The following is a 24,914-nucleotide window of genomic DNA, read 5'->3' as shown; positions in this document are numbered from 1 at the left end:
CTTTAAGTTCTTCACTGGTTTATAATATACATGCGGTATAAACCATGGTGAAGTAAAAATAAACATGGTCCTTTGGGCAAAAACAGGAAAACAAAACAAACTGGTAACACATTAAACACTTGCTATGTTGCTGTGAGGAGCTCCTGTTATCACCTCTATTTAAGTCCTGTCAGTAATGAGCTGTCTAGATTGGAGTTAGTCCTGTGAGGACCGCGCTCCAGCAACTCCACTTTGGTCAACTCAGCACTAAACGGTCCAGAGTGGAGAGTCCGGTGAGATCCTCACTACAACTACTCCATTCTAGAGCAGAGCAAAGTACTACAGTGCGCAGGCGGAGGGAAAGGTCAAAGAGACCCAGCGCATGTGCACTGTAGTACGTTGCCTTAGGCAGGGAAGAGAAGTACACCTGCGCAGGAGCGCGATGCAGGGGAGAGTGTGTGGACGGCATAGGGATGCATCATCCACACGAAGCAAGAGAGAGGACGACATCGCAAGAAGAAGGGAAACGCCGGGCCAAGACCAATGAACACCCCTCGGACCGGACTGCCACGCAGATGAGTATAATAAAAGGACTTTTTCTTTCTTGCAGGTCAGGTTTGAGACATATATACAGCATTATAGAATGCTGTATATTGGGCCTGAAAAGTGGTAGTTGTAACTCGTATTGGTCAAACCTGGTGACAGGTTCGCATTAAATTTGTAGTCTACATCCCCCTCCTGCTACTAACTAACTCTGAGTGAAGGCAGGGGGAGAACAAACAGCTGATGCATTCAGGAGCCTGCCTAATCTACCATATATCAGGAAAGCCACATATGAGAAGCAGGTACACTGCAACAGCAAAATTATATATTTTTAAAAAATAATTTAATTTGAAAGTTGCTAAGCTTCGCATTTAGACAAATAAATTAACAATAATAAAAATCAATGCAATATGTCCATAAGCAGTTCTCAAAAAAAAAAATCCTATAGCCCATTCTTAGTTTCTACTTTTTGTGCACTTATGAGATTTCTTAGCCCAAAAGTCTGTCCATGTATTCCGTAGCACTTCTCCACCATAATGATGCACTGTGATAAGTTTCCTAAATTTACAGTGGTCGTAATCTAACCTGTAGGTGTTAAATACACCTCGAGGGGGTTCACTAAGTGGAATATGTAGCTCATACAAACAAATTCCGATAAAAGAATCTTCCATGGGGATAACCCTAATTTCTTGGGCGACATCATAAATACTTTTTGCCATATCAGCTGAAAACACATATCCAGGACCTTTGCAATAGGGTGGGTAGGTATCATTTGGATAGACTTCCGGAGGTACATACCACTTATAAGCCTTGTTCCTGAAAGGTCCAGTATTCTTAGCAATATCTCCAGTGAAGTAATTTGTACGAACTGGTAAGTCTGGATAAAGAAGATTATGAATCAGGTAGTCTACATTAAGAAAAATGTCGTTGTCTATCTTCATGACATAACTGGCAGAAGGACAGAATTTGGTCACCCACTCCATACCCATTAAAGTTTTCAAGGTCAAATTGTAATAGGTGTCCATGAAGTCTTGTTGGATGATGTCCCCAAAGATCCTACTTTCCTCCTCTAACATATCCTGGACTCGCTCTGGAACAATATGAGGAAGACCCACTAGAAAAATCCTGACCACCTCAACATCATAAATACTTTCATTTCCCCATGTTTCTCGGATTGTGTGTCTAGACTCCACGTCCTGGGACTGTACAAGGACCATTAAAACAAGGAAAGGCTTCTGGTTTTTGCACTTTTCTGGCTGGTTAATGAGGAACTTGTATGGAAATGGGTACGGAGGGGCCAGTGGGTGCTTGAACGCTGGATAAGTCAAATTATTCACAGGCTTTTTTCTTTCTTGTAATTTTTGAGAATTTTGAGTCCATTTGTTGATTATTTTTATTTTGTCTTCATAGCAGATGAAGAACCCGAACATGAACATAAGGATCCCAAAAGATAAGGGTAGGAATATCCGGAAGCGCATTCGGATATTCATGTTGTCCTCCAAAGATCAAATTCTCACCAGGATTTCTGTAACAATAAGAGAAAATGAAAAAAAAACTATGGAAAAAGTTTGACAGTAAATTTCACAACCCAATATTATATACAGTCCAAGCTTGTACATTTTAAGATGAGCTGTGGTCAGTGGCATAATGAGACTTGTGGGACTGAGTGCAATATCTGGAAAGTTTCCCCGTAACAAAATATGTCAGGCCCAAAGGGAAAAGCCTGACTTCAAGCTGCAGGGCCCGAATGCGAAATCTGTAAAGTTTTGTAAATAGCCTCTTCATCTTAAGAAGTTCTTCGTACTATTTATGTGAATTTACAAAATTATGTTGTTCTCTCCAGTCCATTTCTAGATTGTATAAAAATATTTCAATTTTCTTATCCCTTCTGAGGTTTCTCAGCCTACAAGTCTCACCACATTTTCCCTATATCTTATCCATCATAATGGACAACATTCTTAAAGGGCAACATCTTCTCATTCCCCACGCTTGGCCCCGATAAAAGAAAAAACCTGATACTGACCTTGCGTGTCGGGACTATTCCCACGGTGTTGGCACTCACGATCCCAGGGCTCTTGAGCAGTTGTATGACACGTGGTGTCTGGCGCCCAGTCACCGCTATCATCACTGTCCCCGCCTTCAAACAAATTGAACTCGAAGAGGTAGTTTAGGCTGCATCTGATCTTTGACTTCCTTTTTATGTTCAATTTGACAGAAGACAGTAAGTATTACTTTTTTACTTTATCGGGGCCAAACGTGGGGTATGAGAAGGGGTTGTCCTAGTAGTGCACAAACCTGTTAAACTTAAAATAAAATCCGAATGGTCATAATCAACCCTGTTATCACTTAATATACCTCCTAGATCAGTGGTCCCCAACCTTTCTTACTGTGAGAGCCACATTCAGCTCTGGGAGAAGGTCACATTCAAAACGCCCTCCCTCCACACAAGAGACACTGAGAAACTGGTATAAAGACAACTAAAGCACCATTTCACTTGTAGGCAGGATACTTACATCTGGTGGTGCTCACTTTTTCCTCTGTTTGGTATTCTTACATCATGCATATTCACCTCTCTAACTGGCAGCATCACTCTTTCTCCATCTTACCATGTTTTTCCCATCTCCCAATAGATGAGAATCCAGATATGCTCTACCATGAAGGGATACTGAGAAAAGCCAACATGGCTGTCTGCTAGACCTTGCTAGACCAGCCATTAGCCATACATTGTGGGCCCACAAGTCACATGTGGCTCCCGAGCCTCAGGCTGGGGACCTCTGCTCTGGGGGTAAACTAGGTGGAAAATGGAACAGTTTTGTGAGTATTATACTAAAGTTGTCAGTATTTTTCTGGTGAGTCTACCCTAGATTGCTCCAGACCAAACCAAGGATTTGTTAGAGAAGGAAAGTGTGACCCATGATGACGTGATGTAATAAGACTTCATGGACACCTATTACAATTTGATCTAAAAAATATTATTGGGTTTATAATGCTCACCCAATTCTTCCTTCTGCCAGCTATGCCATCTTCTTCAAAACAAGTTTTTCATCTAAAAACTTTATAACAAAATCTGTTTTAAAGGGAACCTATCACCCCGTTTTTTTCGGTATGAGATAAAAATACTGTTAAATAGGGCCTGAGCTGTGCATTACAATAGTGTAGTTTGTGGACCCCGATTCCCCACCTATGCTGCCGAAATACGTTACCAAAGTAGTCATTTTCGCCTGTCAATCAGGCTGGTCAGGTCGGATGGGCGTGGCTTCTTCCCCCAGATATTGCGTAGTTTTCCGTTGGTGGCGTAGTGGTGTGCGCATGTCCAAGGTCCCCAATCCTGCACGGGGGGGTGAAAATAGCAGCGATGTCCGTTATTCCATTGGTGGTCGGTGGGCGCGGCCATCTTCCTTTGGCCGCGCGTGCGCAGAAGCGGCGCTCTGCTGGCCGCGGCTTCAGGAAAATGGCCGCCGCGATCTCCATCTGCGCACGCGCGGCATCCCGCGGCCATTTTCCTGAAGCCGCGGCCAGCAGAGCGCCGCTTCTGCGCACGCGCGGCCAAAGGAAGATGGCCGCGCCCACCGACCACCAATGGAATAACGGACATCGCTGCTATTTTCACCCCCCCGTGCAGGATTGGGGACCTTGGACATGCGCACACCACTACGCCACCAACGGAAAACTACGCAATATCTGGGGGAAGAAGCCACGCCCATCCGACCTGACCAGCCTGATTGACAGGCGAAAATGACTACTTTGGTAACGTATTTCGGCAGCATAGGTGGGGAATCGGGGTCCACAAACTACACTATTGTAATGCACAGATCAGGCCCTATTTAACAGTATTTTTATCTCATACCGAAAAAAACGGGGTGATAGGTTCCCTTTAAACAACCTTAATTCAAATGAACGTTCCCTTGTATCCACTAATGATGGGAAGTTCAAGTTACCGAATGTCTGTTTTCAGTACTGTGCAATACACATGTAGGGCAGAGTATTATAGATGTAATCAAGAGATCATGTGTTCTTGTTGAGTTGTAGGACTAATAAATATTGTAATTGAAAAATCAATTTAACTGTTTATAGAATTAAAAAATATACAAAAAGTAAATATTCTCAGAAAAAAAAGTTTCTTAATCTAATAAAAAGTAAACTCCCCCCTAAAAAGAAAAACAGTGTATTTGTAATTGAGCGGATCCATTCACGGGACTCCGGTCCAGCACCTAGGTCAGTGGTACCTGGTAACTAGATGGGAAACCCGCAAATCTTTTACCTTCCGGCGTTCACGATCTGGCTTTTGATTAGCTAGGGGTGGCGGGAAATCATCTGTGTGTCAAGTCGCACACATGACATTATGCCAACCCCGATAAATCAAATGCCGTCTGGAGACGAAGGAAGGTAAGAGATTTGCGGGCCTCCCATCTACAGTAGATGCCAGGTACAATTGACATGGGCATTGAGCTGGAGTCTCGCGAATCAATCCTCTCATCTCTATTAATGACCAATACACTAAAAATATAATATATAATTATTTCTACCTCATCAGGAATGAAAAAATAAAAAATTAAAAACTCTGCCTTATATAAAGTGACATAGAACAGAAGTCTTATATATCCCAATGTGCTACCAATAAAGTTTACAACTCATTACAGTAAGAAAAAATGTAATGAAACACTAAAAAAGTTACCAACTCAATATCACTATAATTGTATTGACCAATGCTATAAAACTATCTGCCAAAAATATAGAAAAAACATTGCCAGAACGAAATTTTTTTTTGCCTATTATCACAAAAAATGGAAAAAAGTGATCAAAAGATGATATGTTACCAAACATGATTCAAGTAAAAATTACGTCTTGTCTTGCAAAAAATAAGCCCTCATATGCCTCTATCGACATAAAAATGTTAAACTTACAGTATAACCCTCAGAATATAGTAACAGAAGAAGAAAATATTTTTTTCAGGGTATTTATTGTATAAAAGTAATAAAATATAAATAAAACTGCATAAATTTAGTATTGCTATAATCCTATTCACCCACAGAATATTAACTCTTTATTTGTGGAGAAAATGAAAAACGTAAAATTTAAAATGTAAAAATCCCCAACCGAATTGGTGTTTTTTAAGATAAAAACTATGTATTCCCATAAAAAGTTAATAAAAGTAAGGAATTAGTTTGTATGTACCTAAAAATGGTGCCACTGACAAATACACCTCATCCTAAAAAAGGAAACTGTCATACAGCTACAATGATGAAAAACAAAGAGTGGACACTAAGATCTAATTAGGCCTGGTCCTTAAAGGGAACCTGTCACCTGAATTTGGCGGGACCAGTTTTGGGTCATATGGGCGGGGTTTTCGGGTGTTTGATTCACCCTTTCCTTACCCGCTGGCTGCATGCTGGCCGCAATATTGGATTGCCTTGCGCTGGCATGTACTCCGGAGGACAGAGAATGAACTTCAATCCAATATTGCGGCCAGCGGGTAAGGAAAGGGTGAATCAAACACCCGAAAACCCCACCCATATGACCCAAAACTGGTCCCGCCAAATTCAGGTGACAGGTTCCCTTTAAGGAGTTGTAAGGTTGTGACTTTCTTGTCCATGGGGTATTTAGGCATTGACAAAAAATCCAGGACAATATCTTCTGGTTTACAGCCATAACGTCCGTATCAGTCTGTTGCCTTGGGTGACTGTGCAGCGCCCCAGAGTCCTGGTCGTTGCAGTACTGTGGCTCCGCCACTATGGGGAGCCATGGTGCGTTCGATGGCACTGAAGGAGTTCGTCTGATCAGGTATCACAGACTCCAATACATTTCACAGCAGGGCCTCCGGGGGGAGCTAAGGGTTCTATTCATTAGGCCACTCCCCACCATAGTGGGTAAACTGGGGGTCAGGCAGGAAGTTAGAGGAGTAAGCTGACTGGATTGAACGAAGCAACACCTAGTGGCAGAGGGTGTCGCGGAGTAAGAGACAGTAGGGTCTCTGGCAGGGGTGGGATCCTGACAGAGGCTTGGCAACGAGAAAGAACGAAAAGGGACCGCGCCTGCTCCGGGTAGCGGCGGTGCCCAAGAAAGGACTAGAAGCGAGATAGATTGTGCTGAGTGAGAAACGAGATCAAGCGATAGGAGAATACCAGTAGGGGTCGTGCTGTAAGACCGGAGCAACATCCTACTGAGGCGCATTACCGGTGGCCGGAACGCCGAGGGAGTGGAATAGCATACAGCTTCAAGCCATACTCCAAACAGCGGCAGGACAGTCAGTCTCAGGCGGGCTGTCTAACACATATCACCTATGAAGTCTTGGGAGGCAATTGCGGGAGAGGGGCGTCTCTAGGGTCCCGGAAGAACTCCAGGCCTATCCGACAAACGGGTGCCGTTCTAACTGTAACATCAGGAAGGGACGGAAGATTAGAAGAACATCACTTAATCGAGTTGTGAGGGAACTTAAGAAACAGACACAACGGTTGTGGGGTACTTTCCGTAAGCATAGCAGGGAAGGACTACAACACATAGCGCTAAGAAGGAAGGCACCGATTTCCACCTGTGAAGTGAACTCTGAAGGTGCCATTGGACCGGCCGGACTTGCGCAGCCTGGTGAACCGTATTCTGGACTGAGGACTCAGAGATCTCCAGTAAAGAGGTAAAGAGACTGCAACCTGGTGTCCTCGTTATTTACCGCGACCTGCACCCCACAACTGCACCGTTACAACACCATTATTTGCACCGGACGTCCCCCACTGACAGACAGGGCCACGGACCGGGTCTAGCCACTGTGACAACCCCAAGACTGAGACTCAGAGGCCCGGCTCTGGGTACCCCTCGGCCCTGTGGCGGTGTGGGGGCGCTCCAACTGCACCACCGTATCATTCGTGGGTGCGTCAGGAGCTTTGCTTTCTCTGGCTCTGTATTCAGACTCACACAGACCTGTCCTACATAAAGCCTTGCTGCTTCCAAACAAAACACTGACACAGCCAATCCATAACTTAAAGTTTAAATGTGAATTGTGGTCATGGACCACTCCCAAGACCCTGAGGGGAGGGAGAGATCTGTCCCACTACCATCAGGCAGATCTATCCAGAAATAAAAGCCCATGTCAGGTTTTCCTAAATCTGACTTGGTCAAATAGTTTGACAAAGTCCACATTCTTTTTTATTTTTCATTGTAACCACAGCTGTGGCTCTAATTACAACGCACTCCAGTTGGTTTAGTATGCCTCTATGCGCATCCTGGGGGACACATAATGACTAGTGTTGAGCGAATACATTCGGTACTATTTGTTACTCGCACAAATCGTACGCTATTTGGGCTATACGTTACTCTGCGAGTAATTAGCTATTCGCCTCGGTATATTCGAGTGACTTGCTTGGTGCTTTATTTGCATCCAATGAACATGCTGGGCTTGCTTACAAATCACAGTAATGACGTTGCCATCTTTGGTGTGACATTACTCTGATTGGCTGGCTTTACAGAATCATAGGGGATAATTAAGCCCTGATGGCGCCATCTTACACACATTACATGTGGAAACTGCGTAGTGAGTGCTTAGTGTGAGCGTAGGGAGAGTGAAAGCAGCGTATAGGGAGAGTTTCTGAGTCCAAAAAGGTCTTTTAAGAGCTACTGAGAGTGAAGACTAGGTCTTTGTTAGGCAGAGATAGCATAGTGAGAGATTTAAAGGGCCACTGTCACCCCCCTCCAGCCGTTATAAACTAAAAGAGCCACCTTGTGCAGCAGTAATGCTGCATTCTAACAAGGTGGCTCTTTTAGTTTTAGGTTCAAGTATACCCCAAAAAACGCGATTTGATACTTAGCCATAATTGGTGTCTCTAGCCACGTAGGCTGCTCCTCCCTCCCCAGCTCGAAACGCTCCTCTGCCGTCACTCACATCTTCTTGGTCTTTCTGCGCCGCCCCCTCAGCGCTGTTTACGTTTTCAAACCGGCGCCTGCGCTGTGTAGTACTGTTCTGCGCAGACGCAGTAAGCTCTGGCCGTCTGCCGTCCAAGCCAGGCTTTCACACTGCGCCTGCGTGGGCAGTGCGGCCCCCACCTTTGGAATCAGGCTCGGACTGGCCCACCGGAGAACCGGAGGATCCTCCGGTGGGCCCAGGCACAGACACCTGCTGGTAGGGCCCCCACTGCTCCAGGGCCCCCCCCGCCCGCCCCCCCTTGAAGACGATACTCACCAGGACCCTGCTCCAGCGATGGTCTCGGCGTCTGCACTGCAGCTCGTCCTGCTTGTGCGGTCACGTGGTACCGCTCATTAAGGCCATGAATATGCGCATATTCATGACCTTAATTACAGTATCACATAACCGCACAAGCAGGAAGCAGATGCGATGCTGCGCCGCCGCCGGGAGTCGGGACAGAGCGCGAGGGATGTCGGCACGGCCGTGCAGTGTGTGGGACAGACAGGTGAGTATGAGGACGGGGGTACTGGGGGCTGAAGGAGGACATAAGCCGGCACGCGGTGCGGGTGCGGCGGCGGCAGCGGCGGCGGCGGCGGTGGTGGTGGTTTGTAAGTCTGGGGAAGATTGCTGGTCACACTGGGGGCAGTGCTGTACACTGGGGCAATGCTGGACACTGGCGCAGATTGCTGGACAATGGGGCAGATAGATTTCTGGACACACTGGGGGCAATGCTGGACACTGGGGCAGATTGCTTTTCACACTGGGGGCAGTGCTGTACACTGGGGCAATGCTGTACACTGGGGCAATGCTGGACACTGGGGCAGATTGCTGGTCACACTGGGGGCAGATTGCTGGTCACACTGGGGGCAGTGCTGTACACTGGGGCAATGCTGGACACTGGGGCAGATTGCTGGACACTGGGGCAGATTGCTGGTCACACTGGGGGCAGTGCTGTACAATGGGGCAATGCTGGACACTGGGGCAGATTGCTGGTCACACTGGCGGCAGATTGCTGGTCACACTGGGGGCAGTGCTGTACACTGGGGCAATGCTGGACACTGGGGCAGATTGCTGGACACTGGGGCAGATTGCTGGTCACACTGGGGGCAGTGCTGTACACTGGGGCAATGCTGGACACTGGGGCAGATTGCTGGACACGGGCAGATTGCTGGTCACACTGGGGGCAGTGCTGTACACTGGGGCAATGCTGGACACTGGGGCAGATTGCTGGACAATGGGGCAGATAGATTTCTGAACACACTGGGGGCAATGCTGGACACTGGGGCAGATTGCTTTTCACAATGGGGGCAGTGCTTTACACTGGGGCAATGCTGGACACTGGGGCAGATTGCTGGTCACACTGGGGGCAGTGCTGGACACTGGGGCAGATTGCTGGACAATGGGGCAGATAGATTGCTGGACACACTGGGGGCAATGCTGGACACTGGGGCAGATTGCTGGTCACACTGGGGGCAGTGCTGTACACTGGGGCAATGCTGGACACTGGGGCAGATTGCTGGACAATGGGGCAGATAGATTTCTGGACACACTGGGGGCAATGCTGGACACTGGGGCAGATTGCTTTTCACACTGGGGCAGTGCTGGACACTGGGGCAATGCTGGACACTGGCGCAGATTGCTGGACAATGGGGCAGATAGATTTCTGGACACACTCGGGGCAATACTGGACACTGGGGCAGATTGCTTTTCACACTGGGGGCAGTGCTGTACACTGGGGCAATGCTGGACACTGGGGGCAGATTGCTGGTCACACTGGGGGCAGTGCTGTACACTGGGGCAATGCTGGACACTGGGGCAGATTGCTGGACACTGGGGCAGATCGCTGGTCACACTGGGGGCAGTGCTGTACACTGGGGCAGATTGCTGGACACTGGGGCAGATTGCTGGACACTGGGGCAGATTGCTGGTCACACTGGGGGCAGTGCTGTACACTGGGGCAATGCTGGACACTGGGGCAGATAGATTTCTGGACACACTGGGGGCAATGCTGGACACTGGGGCAGATTGCTTTTCACACTGGGGGCAGTGCTTTACACTGGGGCAATGCTGGACACTGGGGCAGATTGCTGGTCACACTGGGGGCAGTGCTGGACACTGGGGCAATGCTGGACACTGGGGCAGATTGCTGGACACTGGGGCATATTGCTGGTCACACTGGGGGCAGTGCTGTACATTGGGGCAATGCTGGACACTGGGGCAGATTGCTGGACAATGGGGCAGATAGATTGCTGGACACACTGGGGGCAATGCTGGACACTGGGGCAGATTGCTGGTCACACTGGGGCAATGCTGGACACTGGGGCAGATTGCTGGACACTGGGGGCAGATTGCTGGTCACACTGGGGGCAGTGCTGGACACTGGGGGCAGATTGCTGGTCACACTGGGGGCAGTGCTGGACACTGGGGCAATGCTGGACACTGGGGCAGATTGCTGGACACTGGGGCAGATTGCTGGTCACACTGGGGGCAGTGCTGTACACTGGGGCAATGCTGGACACTGGGGCAGATTGCTGGACAATGGGGCAGATAGATTGCTGGACACACTGGGGGCAATGCTGGACACTGGGGCAGATTGCTGGTCACACTGGGGGCAGTGCTGTACACTGGGGCAATGCTGGACACTGGGGCAGATTGCTGGACACTGGGGCAGATTGCTGGTCACACTGGGGGCAGTGCTGGACACTGGGGCAGATTGCTGGACACACTGGGGGCAATGCTAGACACTGGGGCAGATTGCTGGACACACTGGGGGCAGTGCTGGACACTGGGGCAGATTGCTGGACACACTGGGGGCAGTGCTGGACATACTGGGGCAATGCTGGACACTGGGGCAGATTGCTGGTCACACTGGGGGCAGTGCTGGACACTGGGGCAATGCTGGACACTGGGGCAGATTGCTGGACACTGGGGCAGATTGCTGGTCACACTGGGGGCAGTGCTGGACACTGGGGCAGATTGCTGGACACACTGGGGGCAATGGTGGACACTGGGGCAGATTGCTGGACACACTGGGGGCAATGCTGGACACTGGGGCAGTGCTGGACACTGGGGCAATGCTGGACACTGGGGCAGATTGCTGGACACTGGGGCAGATTGCTGGTCACACTGGGGGCAGTGCTGTACACTGGGGCAATGCTGGACACTGGGGCAGATTGCTGGACAATGGGGCAGATAGATTGCTGGACACACTGGGGGCAATGCTGGACACTGGGGCAGATTGCTGGTCACACTGGGGGCAGTGCTGTACACTGGGGCAATGCTGGACACTGGGGCAGATTGCTGGACACTGGGGCAGATTGCTGGTCACACTGGGGGCAGTGCTGGACACTGGGGCAGATTGCTGGACACACTGGGGGCAATGCTAGACACTGGGGCAGATTGCTGGACACACTGGGGGCAGTGCTGGACACTGGGGCAGATTGCTGGACACACTGGGGGCAGTGCTGGACATACTGGGGCAATGCTGGACACTGGGGCAGATTGCTGGTCACACTGGGGGCAGTGCTGGACACTGGGGCAATGCTGGACACTGGGGCAGATTGCTGGACACTGGGGCAGATTGCTGGTCACACTGGGGGCAGTGCTGGACACTGGGGCAGATTGCTGGACACACTGGGGGCAATGGTGGACACTGGGGCAGATTGCTGGACACACTGGGGGCAATGCTGGACACTGGGGCAGATTGCTGGACACACTGGGGGCAGGACTGGAGGCATGGGCAGAATGTAGATACAGGGCATGATTGGAGACACGGGGCAGAATGAAAGACATGGGGCAGGATTGGATCATGGGGCAGGAAGGATACGAAGGAGACAGAATGGGGCAGGATGGGGAGATCATATGGGGTAGAATGGATACTCATGAGGGCAGGATGCGAGAACATATGGCTGGAGCCAGGAATGAGATAAACGGGGCCAGGGTGGGGAATATTATTACCATAGGGGCTAATTAAGGGATATTATTACTGCAGTGATGTATTTATTTTATGTTTTGAGGACACTGTTTTAAATGGGGGGGCGGTCCTGTTAGTGTGCAGAGTGACACTATATCGCCTTTTTTTCTTCATGTGGTGTAATGTAGAAGTTGTGAAAAATTAAGTAATGTGTTCTGCAAGCGGAGCTCGAGATAACTGTGTTATTTCCTGCAGAAACGAGTCCTGGCTGGATGAAGTGACGGCGGTCTGTGCTGGATGAAAGATGAAGGACTTCACCTAGAGACGTCACTGGTGAGTCAGTGTTACCTATACACTGACACTATACACTGTATACTATATACAGAGGTCCTGCGTATAATATCACCAGTGATCACTGGATTACCTATAGACTATATACAGAGCTCCTGTGTATAATGTCACTGGTGATCACTGTATTACCTGTACACAGACACTGCATACTAAGTACAGATCTCCTGTGTATAATGGCACTTAGGCTGCCGTCACACATTCAGTATTTGGTCTGTAATTTACATCAGTATTTGTAAGCCAAAACCAGGAGTGGGTGATAAATACAGAAGTGGTGTGCATATGTTTCTATTATACTTTGCCTCTTATTGATCCACTCCTGGTTTTGGCTTACAAATACTGATGTAAAATACTGACCAAATACTGCTAGTGTGACGGCAGCCTTATGATGATAGTATTGTGGTTTTTTTTTGGTTTTTTTTTATTACTGATCAGTATTGTAGTATTCAGTCACTATGTGGTGGTAATATGTGGTCTGGAAATGGTGTTGTGGTATTTGTCCCTTGTATGTGCTATTTGGTCACCAAGTGGTGATAATATGTGGTCTTGACATGGTGCGGTGGTATTTGTCCCTTGTATGTAGTATTATTCGGTCACTATGTGGTCTGGTCATGGTGTGGTGGTATTTCTTCCTGTGTGTGGTATTATTGGTCTTGGTATAGTGGATTGTGTTGTGTATGGTGGTCATTTGTTCTCTCTGATATTAATTAGGAGAAGATTCTTTATTTCCATTAGAGTTTTAATGCTTTGTACACAGCGGCGGAGATGCACTTACAGGGGTTTCCTGTGGAAAAAAGTAATCACCTCTCCACAGGATAAGTGATAACGTATTGATTGGTGGGGGTCTGACTGCTTGGACCCACTCCGCAAAATGTGGAACTTTTTATCCCCATTAGACTGGAGTGGCATGTCCGACTAGATCACTGATCCATTCATTCCCTTAGTGGCTGCACTTGTTTTTTTCTGGAAGCCCCAAAGAGAATGAATGGAGCTGCGGTCAGAAATCCCACCTGCCGCTGCATTTTAAAATAGTGATAAAAGTGTCCTGTCAGGGATAAAACTTCCCCATTCTTCCGATCGGTGCAATTTCTAATGGTCGGATCTAAGCGATCACCTCTCCTGTGGAGCCCATGGATCAGTGATAACTTGTTTTAACCAAGAACCCCATTAATGTAAACTACCGTAATTATACATCCCAGTTGTTGGGGTACACGGTAGATGTGCAGCAGCCGCCGGTGTTTTACAGCCGATGCTCCACTATAATGACAGATATTTGCATATAGTTGTAGGGTGGGCCCCTAGAGTCCATTCCTCTGGTGGGCCCCAGACACCCCAGTCCGACGCTGTTTGGAATCCCCGCCCCGCACTGTGTTATGCATTATGCACAGTGCGGGGCTGGTATTCCTGGGCATGCGCACAGCGTGTTGCATCCTGTTAGCCCGGTCCCCCGCCTTACTGCTTCTGGATACAATATACAGATTGTGCCTCCTCCTCCTCTAGCAATCGCCGGGCAAGAAGCAACTTTGGAAACTTGCCTGCTAGGTGAGTAAAGATCACCCCCAATTTATTATCAGATCAAGACCCATAAATAACACACCTAGACACAACACACACCACCTAGCAGGCAAGTTTCCAAAGTTGCTTCTTGCCCGGCGATTGCTAGAGGAGGAGGAGGCACGATCTGTATATTGTATCCAGAAGCAGTAAGGCGGGGGCCCGGGCTGACAGGATGCAACACGCTGTGCGCATGCCCAGGAATACCAGCCCCACACTGTGCATAATGCATAACTCAGTGCGGGGCGGGGATTCCAAAGGTGGGGGCCGCACTGCCCACGCAGGCGCAGTGTGAAAGCCTGCTTTGGACGGCAGACAGCCAGAGCTTACTGCGCCTGCGCAGAACAGTACTACACAGCGCAGGCGCCGGTTTGAAAATGTAAACAGCGCTGAGGGGGCGGCGCAGAAAGACCAAGAAGATGTGAGTGACGGCAGAGGAGCGTTTCGAGCTGGGGAGGGAGGAGCAGCCTACGTGGCTACAGACACCAATTATGGCTAAGTATCAAATCGCGTTTTTTGGGGTATACTTGAACCTAAAACTAAAAGAGCCACCTTGTTAGAATGCAGCATTACTGCTGCACAAGGTGGCTCTTTTAGTTTAGAACGGCTGGAGGGGGGTGACAGTGGCCCTTTAACACGAGGGAGAGGGAAAGGCAGGCAGGGTGTTAGCATTGCAAGCGCATGCTGCAGATCTCTACTAGGTTGCATTGTGTATACTGTAGGAACAGATTGTGGGAGTAGGGAGAGAGGCAGGGTTTCAAATCCAGTATCATAATATACAAAACAGCTCTTTTCAGAGCAAAATAATATTCCTCAGTACCAGCATATGCTAAACAAATATTTTTTTTAGAGCTAAATAATATTCCTGCGTAACAACATATGGAGCGCCCCCAGACGCAGGGCCGCGGGGTACTCGGTACCGGGCCTCTCTGTCTCGGTCTTGGGGTCGTCACGGTGGCTAGACCCGGTCTGTGACCCTGGTAACGGGCGTCCAATGAAAGATGTGATGGTGGTGCGTGGTGTAGGTCGCGGTGAATAACGAGGACACAGGGTTGCAGTCTCTTTACCTCTTTACTGAAGGCTTCAAGATCCTCAATCCAGAGTACTGCTAACAGGGCTGGCTGAGACCGGCCGGTCCGATGGCACCTCCAGAGTTCCCTTTGCAGGTGGAAATCTGTGCCTACCTTCTAGCGCCTGTGTGTTGTAGTACTTCCCTGCTGAGCACCACGGGATAGTCCTCACAACTGTTGTGTCTGTTTCTGATGTTCTTTTTCTTGTGTCTATTTCTGATGTTCTTTCTCTTGTGTCTATTTCTGATGTTCTTTCTTACAACTTATATCTGTTCTGATGTTCTTCTCCGTCCCCCAGATGATATGGCTAGGACGCACCCGTATGACGGATAGGCCTGGAGTTCTTCCGGGACCCTAGTGACACCCCTCTCCCACAGTTGCCCCCTATGTCTGCTTAGGTGATTTAGGTGAGACAGCCAACCTATAATTAACTGTCATGCCGTTGGTTTGAAGTAATGCTTGGAGCCCAATTCTTCCTCGGCGTTCCGGCCACCGGCTACGCGCCTCAGTAGGATGTTGCCTCGATCTTACGGCATGACTCCTACTGGTGTTATCTTTTTTTTGCTGTTCTCTCGTTTCTCACTCTTCACAATAAACCTCGCTTCTTGTCCTTTCTTGAGATACCGCCGCAAAGTAGTGCAGGTGCGGTTCCTTAACGCTCTGTCTTGTTCGCTAGGTCTCTGTCAGGATCCCACCCCTGACAGGGACCCCCCTGAATCTTTCCCCTGCAACACCCCCTGCCACAGGATGTTGCCTGGTTCCAACCCAGTCAGCTTCTCACTAACTTTCTATCCAACCCCCAGTTTTACCAGATTGTGAGGAGTGGCCTAATACATAGCGCCCTTAGCTCCCCCTGGAGGCCAGACTGTGAAGTGTATTGGTGTCTGTGATACCTGGTCAGGTGAACTCCTTAAGTGCCATCAGACGTACCATCACTCCCCTTAGCGGCGGAGCATCAGTACTGCAACGACCAGGACTCTGGGGCGCTGCACATATACTAAACATTTTTTTAAGAGCTAAATAATATTCCTCTCCTGTTGCTGAAATACTAAACTGCTTTTTTTTTTTACAGCTAAATAATATCCCTCAGTACCAGCTTATACTAAATCGCTCTTTTTTTACAGCTAAATAACATTCCTCAGTGCCAGCATATACTAAACATCTTTTTTAGAGCTAAAAAATATTCCTTTCCTGTTGCTGAAATAGCGTATATTTATCTAGCAGTTGTGTGACTGGCTCAAAGTCTGCTGAGATATGCAAATGTCACTATTTACCAGTAATTTTCCTGAGTCTGTTGTTGATGTGTGTCATAAAGGTGATATAAAAAAGAAATACTCTGCTACTGGTTCAATAAATATGATTATACACAACCTCAGGTAAAGAAGTGAGGAAAGATGATGTATTGCAAGTTTTTTAAGATTAAAAATCAAATCTGTATTGTTATTAGATTATTATAAAAGAAACAAAAAAAATGTTTAAAATTCAAACTATGGAACATGAGGAAGCACGCTAGCATGGAAGTAAAATGCTGAGAATTATCAGAATTATATGCACAGATATGACTACATGGCCGCCATCAGGGCATTACTACTCTGACTGGCTTCTGGGACCCGGAGAGCAGAGGGGGCCCACATTGAGCCCCCTCTCTTCTGCTCACTGGGCCCCAGCGGCAGGATTATGCCGATGCCAGGGGTGGATATACCGCCGGTGCAACTGCATGGGGGCCCAAAGGTGGAGGGGGGCCCCTGCAGACAGGGGCATACTGCTCACAGTATGCAGCTGCTATGGGGCCACTGAGTGAAGATTACAGGTGGGAGTGAGAGGGGCCAGTGCCATGCAGCATCTCCTCACAGAGTAGAGGTCGGGGAGGAGGCTCACTGCATGGGGCAGCACAGCAGCAGCAGGGGGCTGATATAAGTCCACTCTGCTGTGTCCCCATCCCATACAGTAGGTTCTGTAGCCCTCTCCAGCTGATCTCTGCACTATGTGGCTGACCTCCTTCATGGCTCATCTGAACACCCATAGATTTTGCTTCTTGGTGAGTGTTAGCCTGATTCTGTTGCCCTGAGCTCAGATCTTCTGCTGCCTGACCCTTTGGACCGTGTTCTGACTATCCCTTTGTCTTATCCTTTGGCTTTTGCTTCGCTACCTATTCTTATTGACACTAGACTGTGACCTGACTAAACGTCTTCGTCTTTTCCCTTGGTTATCTACGTACTCTCTTGGTATTGACCTAGGAATGTCTGACTCTTCTGCTACAAATACAACAGCTCAAAACAAGAAGGGACCAAATTCAGGAATATAAAGATCTGAGCTAGAATATCTTTGAGCTAATATCAATATCTGAACATATCCTGGTGAAGTGTCACTGGATGTGCTGCTGATAATTATATCCAATGAATATTTTCCTTGAAAACTTTATTTTAGCAGGTTGAAAGAGTCAACACGTTTTGAGGTCAATGCAGGACCTCTTCATCAGGGCAAAAACCTTGACTAGGTTTTTGTCCTGATGAAGAGGTCCTGCGTTGACCTTCAAACGCGTTGACTCTGTAAACCTGCTAAAATAAAGTTTTCATGGAAAATATTTGTTGGGTATAATTGTTAGCAACGCATTCAGTGACACTTCTCCTGGATATGTTCCTTCTCTAAGTCCTACTTACTCATAAGCGTTTGATACATGTTGCTTAGTTGCAACACCACCAGGTGAGCAGATCCATGTTGGTTTCTGTGTTTGTTTTTACATTTAAAACCCTACTGTGTGCTCGTCCATTCCCCAGTTTTCCCAACTAATATCAATATATGGACAGTAATAAAGGGTCTATTCACCCAGTGATAAAGATAAGATGGTGGTCAGTGCTCATATTTCTCACCACTCTATGATATCCATTAGTAGAACCAATCCTACTTACTTTTTGCAGTCTTCGTTCTGTGTCGTTCTGAGTTTCTTAGAGACGCTCACTCTCCTTCATTGCTGTAATCTGCGGATACTCTTTGAAAACTGGTCTGCTCTTATGCAAATCTGCTCCACACTCGTTTCCAATAGAAAGTGGATGACGGAAGATGAAATACAGAAAATAAATCAGAGACAATGGGTGGAATCTGGTGAGAAGATTCTCTTCCTTCATTTGTAAAACCTTTAACAATAAAATTCATCACTTTGCATATCTATAATTCCGGAAGATTAAAAGGCTCATGAATGGAAACAAACTAGTTTTGTCTTTCCGCTTCATCTATTACACGATACTGAGTCACAACTGAGCAATAAAACATGCACCTATCACAACGTATTTTGAGGTCATTAATCAAAATATAAAAAAAAAGATTAACGATTAACCGCTTAACACCTCTACAAATGTTTACTGTTGCACTTTTGCTTTTATCTCTCATTCTTCTAAGAACCATAACTAATTTATATTCTTCCTTCTAACATTACTAAACTACGATTTATTTTTTTTTGTGGCACAAGTTGAACCTTGAGATGACTCTATTCATTTTACCATTTTTGTAATGCACTTGGATATTTCGTCCTATTATTAAGTTCAGTAAAACTGTTTGTCGGCTTCTGTTTTTAAGGTGCTCAGTGTGCGGTAATAATCACTTGGAAATATGATTTTTTCAGATATCAATAATGTATCTAAATGGTTAAACAGCAAAAACAAGCTCAAAAGTACATAAACGTAAAATGTTGAGAAAAGATCAAATCATTTGATAATTTAATTAACAGATAAAACTAGGATGATATGTAACCCTATTGTCTAGTACCATTACATTGGACTAATTTTTATGCTGGTTCCACCCAGTTTTTTTTCTTCTGTATTTGTTATTCTGACATCAGTCATCGAACTCCCAGTGTAACAAACTATTGAGCAGATTTGCGTTATGAATGTTCAGTCTTAACCCAACAAAGGCAAAAGACGCAATGGAGAAGGCATAATAATAAATAGTAAAATAACTACCACAAAAAATAATTATATTATATTAATTACTTATATTAATTAATTATATGACAAAGAAGAATATTTTCACAGTTCCTAACAAGAAAAGCTAATGGCATTTTCACTTGTTTGGATCCTGGATTGCAGAGTTTGTAATTCTTTTAAGAGTATTTTTTTGGGGAAACTTGAGCTGCCACATGGAACATTGTATTTTCCCTTAAAAGTAATGCCTCTTCACAGCTCAGGCAGAACTTTAAGAAACTTTAAACATGGGAAATACTCCAATTTTTGTTTTAAAAAATACCTTCCTTTAACTTCTTTTATTTGCTCCTATTTTGTCTGACTGTTTCAGTATCATGATGCAAATGGACAGAAAAAAAAACAAAGGTATGACCTGGGATATAAATTGGTGTGCATGCAGCGTGTAAGCGCATGTTCACACTAGCCACTGAACAAAAAAAAGCAAGGACAGGAACATAATGATTAAATACCCTTCAGTAAATAAATAAATAGCATAGTGCATGAAAATAATATACGATATTTAGTTAACATGTTTTTTTTCTAAAAAAAAAAACGAAAGTCATCCCGCCTCATCACGGTGACGGTAATTTGGACTGTTCTAACTCTAATATTAAAATCCTTACTGTTTGTCAAGTTACAAGCATGTCGGAAAGGGCTGAGAAGGACTGAGCCTAAGTAGTAGAAACACAGCAGAGGGAGCCCACCTAAATAATGCCCAGCTCAAAGGAAAGGCAGGCCACACCTTTATATGTACATGATGCAAACAGACAGAAAAAAACCCAAAAGTATGAACTGGGATATAAATTGTTGTGCATGCAGGCTAGTGTGAACATGCGCTTACAGGCTGCATGCTGTTTTGGTAGCTGACAGCCAACAGGAGTGCAATATCTCCCCAAATTATTAATATCTCATACTCATGTTTGGTGTTTATAGACTACTTATAGGATGTTTGGTAAAAAGTCAGCCATATTGATTCTCCAAGATGTTCCTGAGGGAAAATATGGCTCAGAGTAGAAATTAGATAAAAAACTGAGGGTTAATGGCATCCAATGAGCCATTCTCCACTTACCTCAGCTGAGGGAGAGGTGAGAGGTCTGGTAGACCTTTTATAATATTTCGTCTAACAAATTTTATTGGGAGGCCCATGGAGGAGCAACTAGTATTGCAGATCTGTCCCTAACTTAGCAGTGTTATTCTTAATCACATAAATGTAGAAAGGATGAAGGGATCTGCTCACCTGGTACAGTTGCACCTAAGCAACATGTAAAAACCACATGTATCAGCTGCTGTGTAAGGGGAAGAACCGGACCAGGCATACCTTTTCTGTTGTGGAACCGGAACTGTCGGGGCAGTCACCCAAGTTGCACGGGGGAAAGCTTAATACCCCGGACTGACCTTTGCACTCAGTGTAAGTGCACTCCGAAGACCGTGAAGGATGTTTGGGCCTTTTTGGGATTGACCAGATACTACAGGCGGTTCGTAAAAAACTTCACTCATATCATGAATCCGTTGTTAGAGCTACTGAAAGGGGTGCCCTCTGAAGCAAAAAACAAGATGATTCGGTGGGGAGAGCGTCAGGAGAAAGCATTTCAAGGCCTTGACGGTGGCCTTGACAGAAGCACCCGTCCTAGCTTACGCTGACTTCTCTCAACCTTTCATTCTACATACTGATGAGAGCTTGCATGGACTCAGAGCTGTATTGTCCCAGATTCAAGATGGAAAAGAGCGGGTGATTGCCTACTCGGGTTGTTCCCTCCACGACTTCGAACGAAACCCGGACAACTACAGTTCGTTTAAGTTGGAGCTATTGGTATTAGTATGGGCCATGACAGAGAAGTTCTCGGAATACTTGTCTGAGTCGGAAGTCCTAGTGTGCACTGCAATAACCATTCTGCCGCCTCGCCATCGCCAGAGCAGCCGCCTCTCCATCACCAGAGCTGCTGCACCTCTGACCTTCTGTCTCTTCCCCACTATCCCATAGAATGTAAGTCCGCAAGGACAGGGTCCTCTCCCCTTTGTACCAGTCTGTCACTGTAAACTTGTTTACTGTAAATGATATTTATAACCCTGTATGTAACCCCTTTCTCATGTACAGCACCATGGAATTAATGGTGCTATATAAATAAATAATAATAATAATAATAATAATAATAATAATAACAACCCTCTGGTTCACTTGGAGAACGCAAAGTTGTTTACTTTTGAACAGCACTGGGTGGCGCGAATGGCCAAATTTTGGTATAAAATCGCCTACAGAAGGGGGGCCGAAAACACTCATGCAGATGCACTCTCTAGAGTGACACATGAGAAGCCTAGTCTCAACAGGGATGAGGAGTTAGAGGCTGAAGAAGTTCCTGAGTTTTGAGATTCTGCCAGGACGTTGGCAGCCATGCAGGAACAGGTACAAGCAATGCCCCAGGAAAATATATTAGGGCAGCCTCGTGATGAGTGGGTACGGATCAAACACGAAGACGGAGAGCTTGCACAAATATGACAGTGGGTGGCACTTAAACAACTGTCCCGCTTAAGTGAGAGGGAGGCCTTGTCTCCCAGGTCATTACAAATTCTTCAGCAGTGGGAGACAATGCAATTGAAGAAAGGACTGTTATATCAGAAGATCCGATTACAACAGGCACAGTCCGTCACTTGGCAGGTGGTGATTTCCGAGATGCTGTTGCACAAAGTGGCCATGGAGGCAAATGAGAGAGGAGCTCAATTTGGCAGGAAAAGACCCAGTGGCTACAGAAGCTAGTCTACCATCCCATACTGAAGTCAGTAGTAGAAGAAGTGTGCCAGCTCTGTAGGAGCTGTGAGTTGGCAAAACCTACACAGACAATCATGACTTTGGCACCTTTGGAAGTGTTGATGATTGGCTATTTGACCATAGGCCCTGCTCATCAAGGGTATGAACATTGCTTGGTGATGATTAGTGTTGAGCGATACCGTCCGATACTTGAAAGTATCGGTATCGGAAAGTATCGGCCGATACCGGCAAAGTATCGGATCTAATCCGATACCGATACCCGATACCAATACAAGTCAACTGGGACTCAAGTATCGGACGGTATTCCTGATGGTTCCCAGGGTCTGAAGGAGAGGAAACTCTCCTTCAGGCCCTGGGATCCATATTAATGTGTAAAATAAAGAATTAAAATAAAAAATATTGCTATACTCACCTCTCCGACGCAGCCTGGACCTCACCGAGGGAACCGGCAGCGTTGTTTGCTTAAAATGCGCGCTTTTACTTCCTTCCGTGACGTCACGGCTTGTGATTGGTCGCGTGCCGCCCATGTGGCTGCAACGCGACCAATCACAGCAAGCCGTGACGTAATTTTCAGGTCCTCAATGCCTAATTCTAGGCATTCATGATTTTAAAATTACGTTCCGGCTTGTGATTGGTCGCGTCGCGGTCACATGGGCGACGCGACCAATCACAAGCCGTGACGTCACGGGAGGCAGGAGACGCGCGCATTTTTAAAATTACGTCATGGCTTGCAGAAATAGGCATCAGGACCTGAAATTACGTCACGGCTTGCTGTGATTGGTCGCGTCGCGGTCACATGGGCGGCACGCAACCAATCACAAGCCGTGACGTAATTTTAAAAATGCGCGCGTCTCCTGCCTCCCGTGACGTCACGGCTTGTGATTGGTCGCGTCGCCCATGTGACCGCGACGCGACCAATGCCGGAACATAATTTTAAAATCATGAATGCCTAGAATTAGGCATTGAGGACCTGAAAATTACGTCACGGCTTGCTGTGATTGGTCGCGTCGCGGCCACATGGGCGGCACGCGACCAATCACAAGCCGTGACGTCACGGAAGGAAGTAAAAGCGCGCATTTTAAGCAAACAACGCTGCCGGTTCCCTCGGTGAGGTCCAGGCTGCGTCGGAGAGGTGAGTATAGCAATATTTTTTATTTTAATTCTTTATTTTACACATTAATGTTGTTTCGATACCAATACCCGATACCACAAAAGTATCGGATCTCGGTATCGGAATTCCGATACCCGCAAGTATCGGCCGATACCCGATACTTGCGGTATCGGAATGCTCAACACTAGTGATGATAGATCATTTCACTAAATTTGCCGTCTTGACCCCCACTAGGGACCAAACAGCGGAATCCACAGCACATGCCATCTGCAAGAACTTCATCCAAGTGTACGGATGTCCAAAGAGAATCCACTCGGACCAGGGTGCCTGTTTTCTGGGATGAGTAATGGAGGAACTCCATCGCTTATACCAAGTTGGAAAGTCTCGGATGACACCCTACCATCCTCAAGGTAATGGAGCATGCGAGTGGTTCAATCGGACTCTCATTCAGATGTTGAGAACCCTAGAGGAGGACCGCAAAGTGCGGTGGCCAGAATTCATAGCAGAGTTGGTGTGGGTCTATAGCAGCCGAGAAAATCGCACCATAGGGTGCACTCCCTACACCCTACTCTTCGGCAGACTGGGAAAAGAGATTACAGAGCTGGAACTGGACCCAGAGGAGGACAGAGGTGTCCATCTGGGTACATTGTCATCGGCTGCAGACATTACATCGTCTGGTACAGACCAGGTTCCAAGAGCTGGAACATCCTAAGATAGTTCCTCTGTGAGGGACAGTTCTGCAGGCCGGTGATTGGGTGTTAGTTCAAGACAAACATCCTAGAGACAAACTAGAGAACCGATAGGAGAAAACACCGTATTGTGTGAAGTGACGAGTCAGCTCTGAAGGACCCGTCTATGAAGTTCAACCTGAAGGAGAAGAAAATGCCTCTACTCGTGTCGTGCACTGAAACAGGCTACGTCCCTGCGTGTCAAGAGACCCTGCAAGAAAAGAAACCCAGTACTCCTGAGGATCTTCCTTCAGTCACTTATGATTGTGAAGAGGAAGAATGTCTTGAACCATCCCAAGTAGGTCCAGAAGAAGAACAGATACCTAAGGCTTCTGAGATTCCTGAAATGGCTGTTTTATCAGAGCCGGGTGCGTCCCTGTCCTCATCAGTCCAACTAGACTCAACCACTCAACTTGATTCAATGGCTACTACTAGTTTACAATGTTCTGAACATTCGACTGCAGGAAAAGCTCCTAACCAATATGAGCAAGACCATTTTGTTTGGCAACAAATCATCCAAGGAATAGGAGAATGTCAACGCATCCTACTAGAACTCTCACCCGTGGAATGGCGAGCACAAAGAGAGGAGGAATGTAAGAGGAAGAAGCGGACCAGGTGTACCTTTTCCATTGTGGAATTGGAACTGTTGGGGCTGTCAGCCAAGTTGAATGGGGGAAAGCTTAATACCCCGGACTGACCTTTGCAATGTTAGGGGGCGCGGCTATTCTTAAGAAGCTGCAGCGCACGGGAAGCAGGGCAAACTTGGCAGGAACATGCAGCACGCAGGAGGACATAGTCAGGGCTCCGACCAGTGTGGAATGGGACACAGCAGGCCCAAGCCTAAAGGGCCCCAGATCCTCAACCAGAGACTGCCGACAGAGACTAGCGAAGTATACGATGACAGCGGAGACTGTGAGTGACAAAGTCCCCTGTCAGGACTTAGACGCGCGCGCGTGCTGAGACAAGAGCACCGGGTGACCCGCTGTGAACTGTATCCTGATATACCCGCTTTCATCTGCTGAGTTACATCCTACTCTGGCAGTGTTAGAGACTGTAA

The 24,914-nt window shown here is 47.0% G+C and overlaps 1 protein-coding gene across 1 annotated transcript; it reads right to left on the bottom strand.

Annotated features, from left to right (window-relative positions):
• Positions 1-856: 856 nt before the first annotated feature.
• LOC143773292 (beta-1,3-galactosyltransferase 2-like) lies at positions 857-18,353 on the bottom strand. The gene is made up of 2 exons (XM_077260775.1): positions 18,208-18,353; positions 857-2,047 (listed from the first exon to the last, which is right to left on the bottom strand). The coding sequence occupies exon 2, from the start codon at positions 2,010-2,012 to the stop codon at positions 978-980; it is 1,035 nt and encodes a 344-aa protein (XP_077116890.1). The 5' UTR covers positions 2,013-2,047; positions 18,208-18,353; the 3' UTR covers positions 857-977.
• Positions 18,354-24,914: the final 6,561 nt, after the last annotated feature.

Source organism: Ranitomeya variabilis, chromosome 5, assembly GCF_051348905.1.
Source record: "Ranitomeya variabilis isolate aRanVar5 chromosome 5, aRanVar5.hap1, whole genome shotgun sequence".
In the NCBI taxonomy this organism is placed as follows: Eukaryota; Metazoa; Chordata; class Amphibia; order Anura; family Dendrobatidae; genus Ranitomeya; species Ranitomeya variabilis.
The sequence above is the reverse complement of the archived record's forward strand: the minus strand, read 5'-3'. Positions and strand labels throughout refer to the sequence as shown.

Bases quoted from the DNA above. Each gene is read 5' to 3' on its own strand.
- LOC143773292 (XM_077260775.1), bottom strand. From the start codon at position 2,012: ATGAATATCCGAATGCGCTTCCGGATATTCCTACCCTTATCTTTTGGG.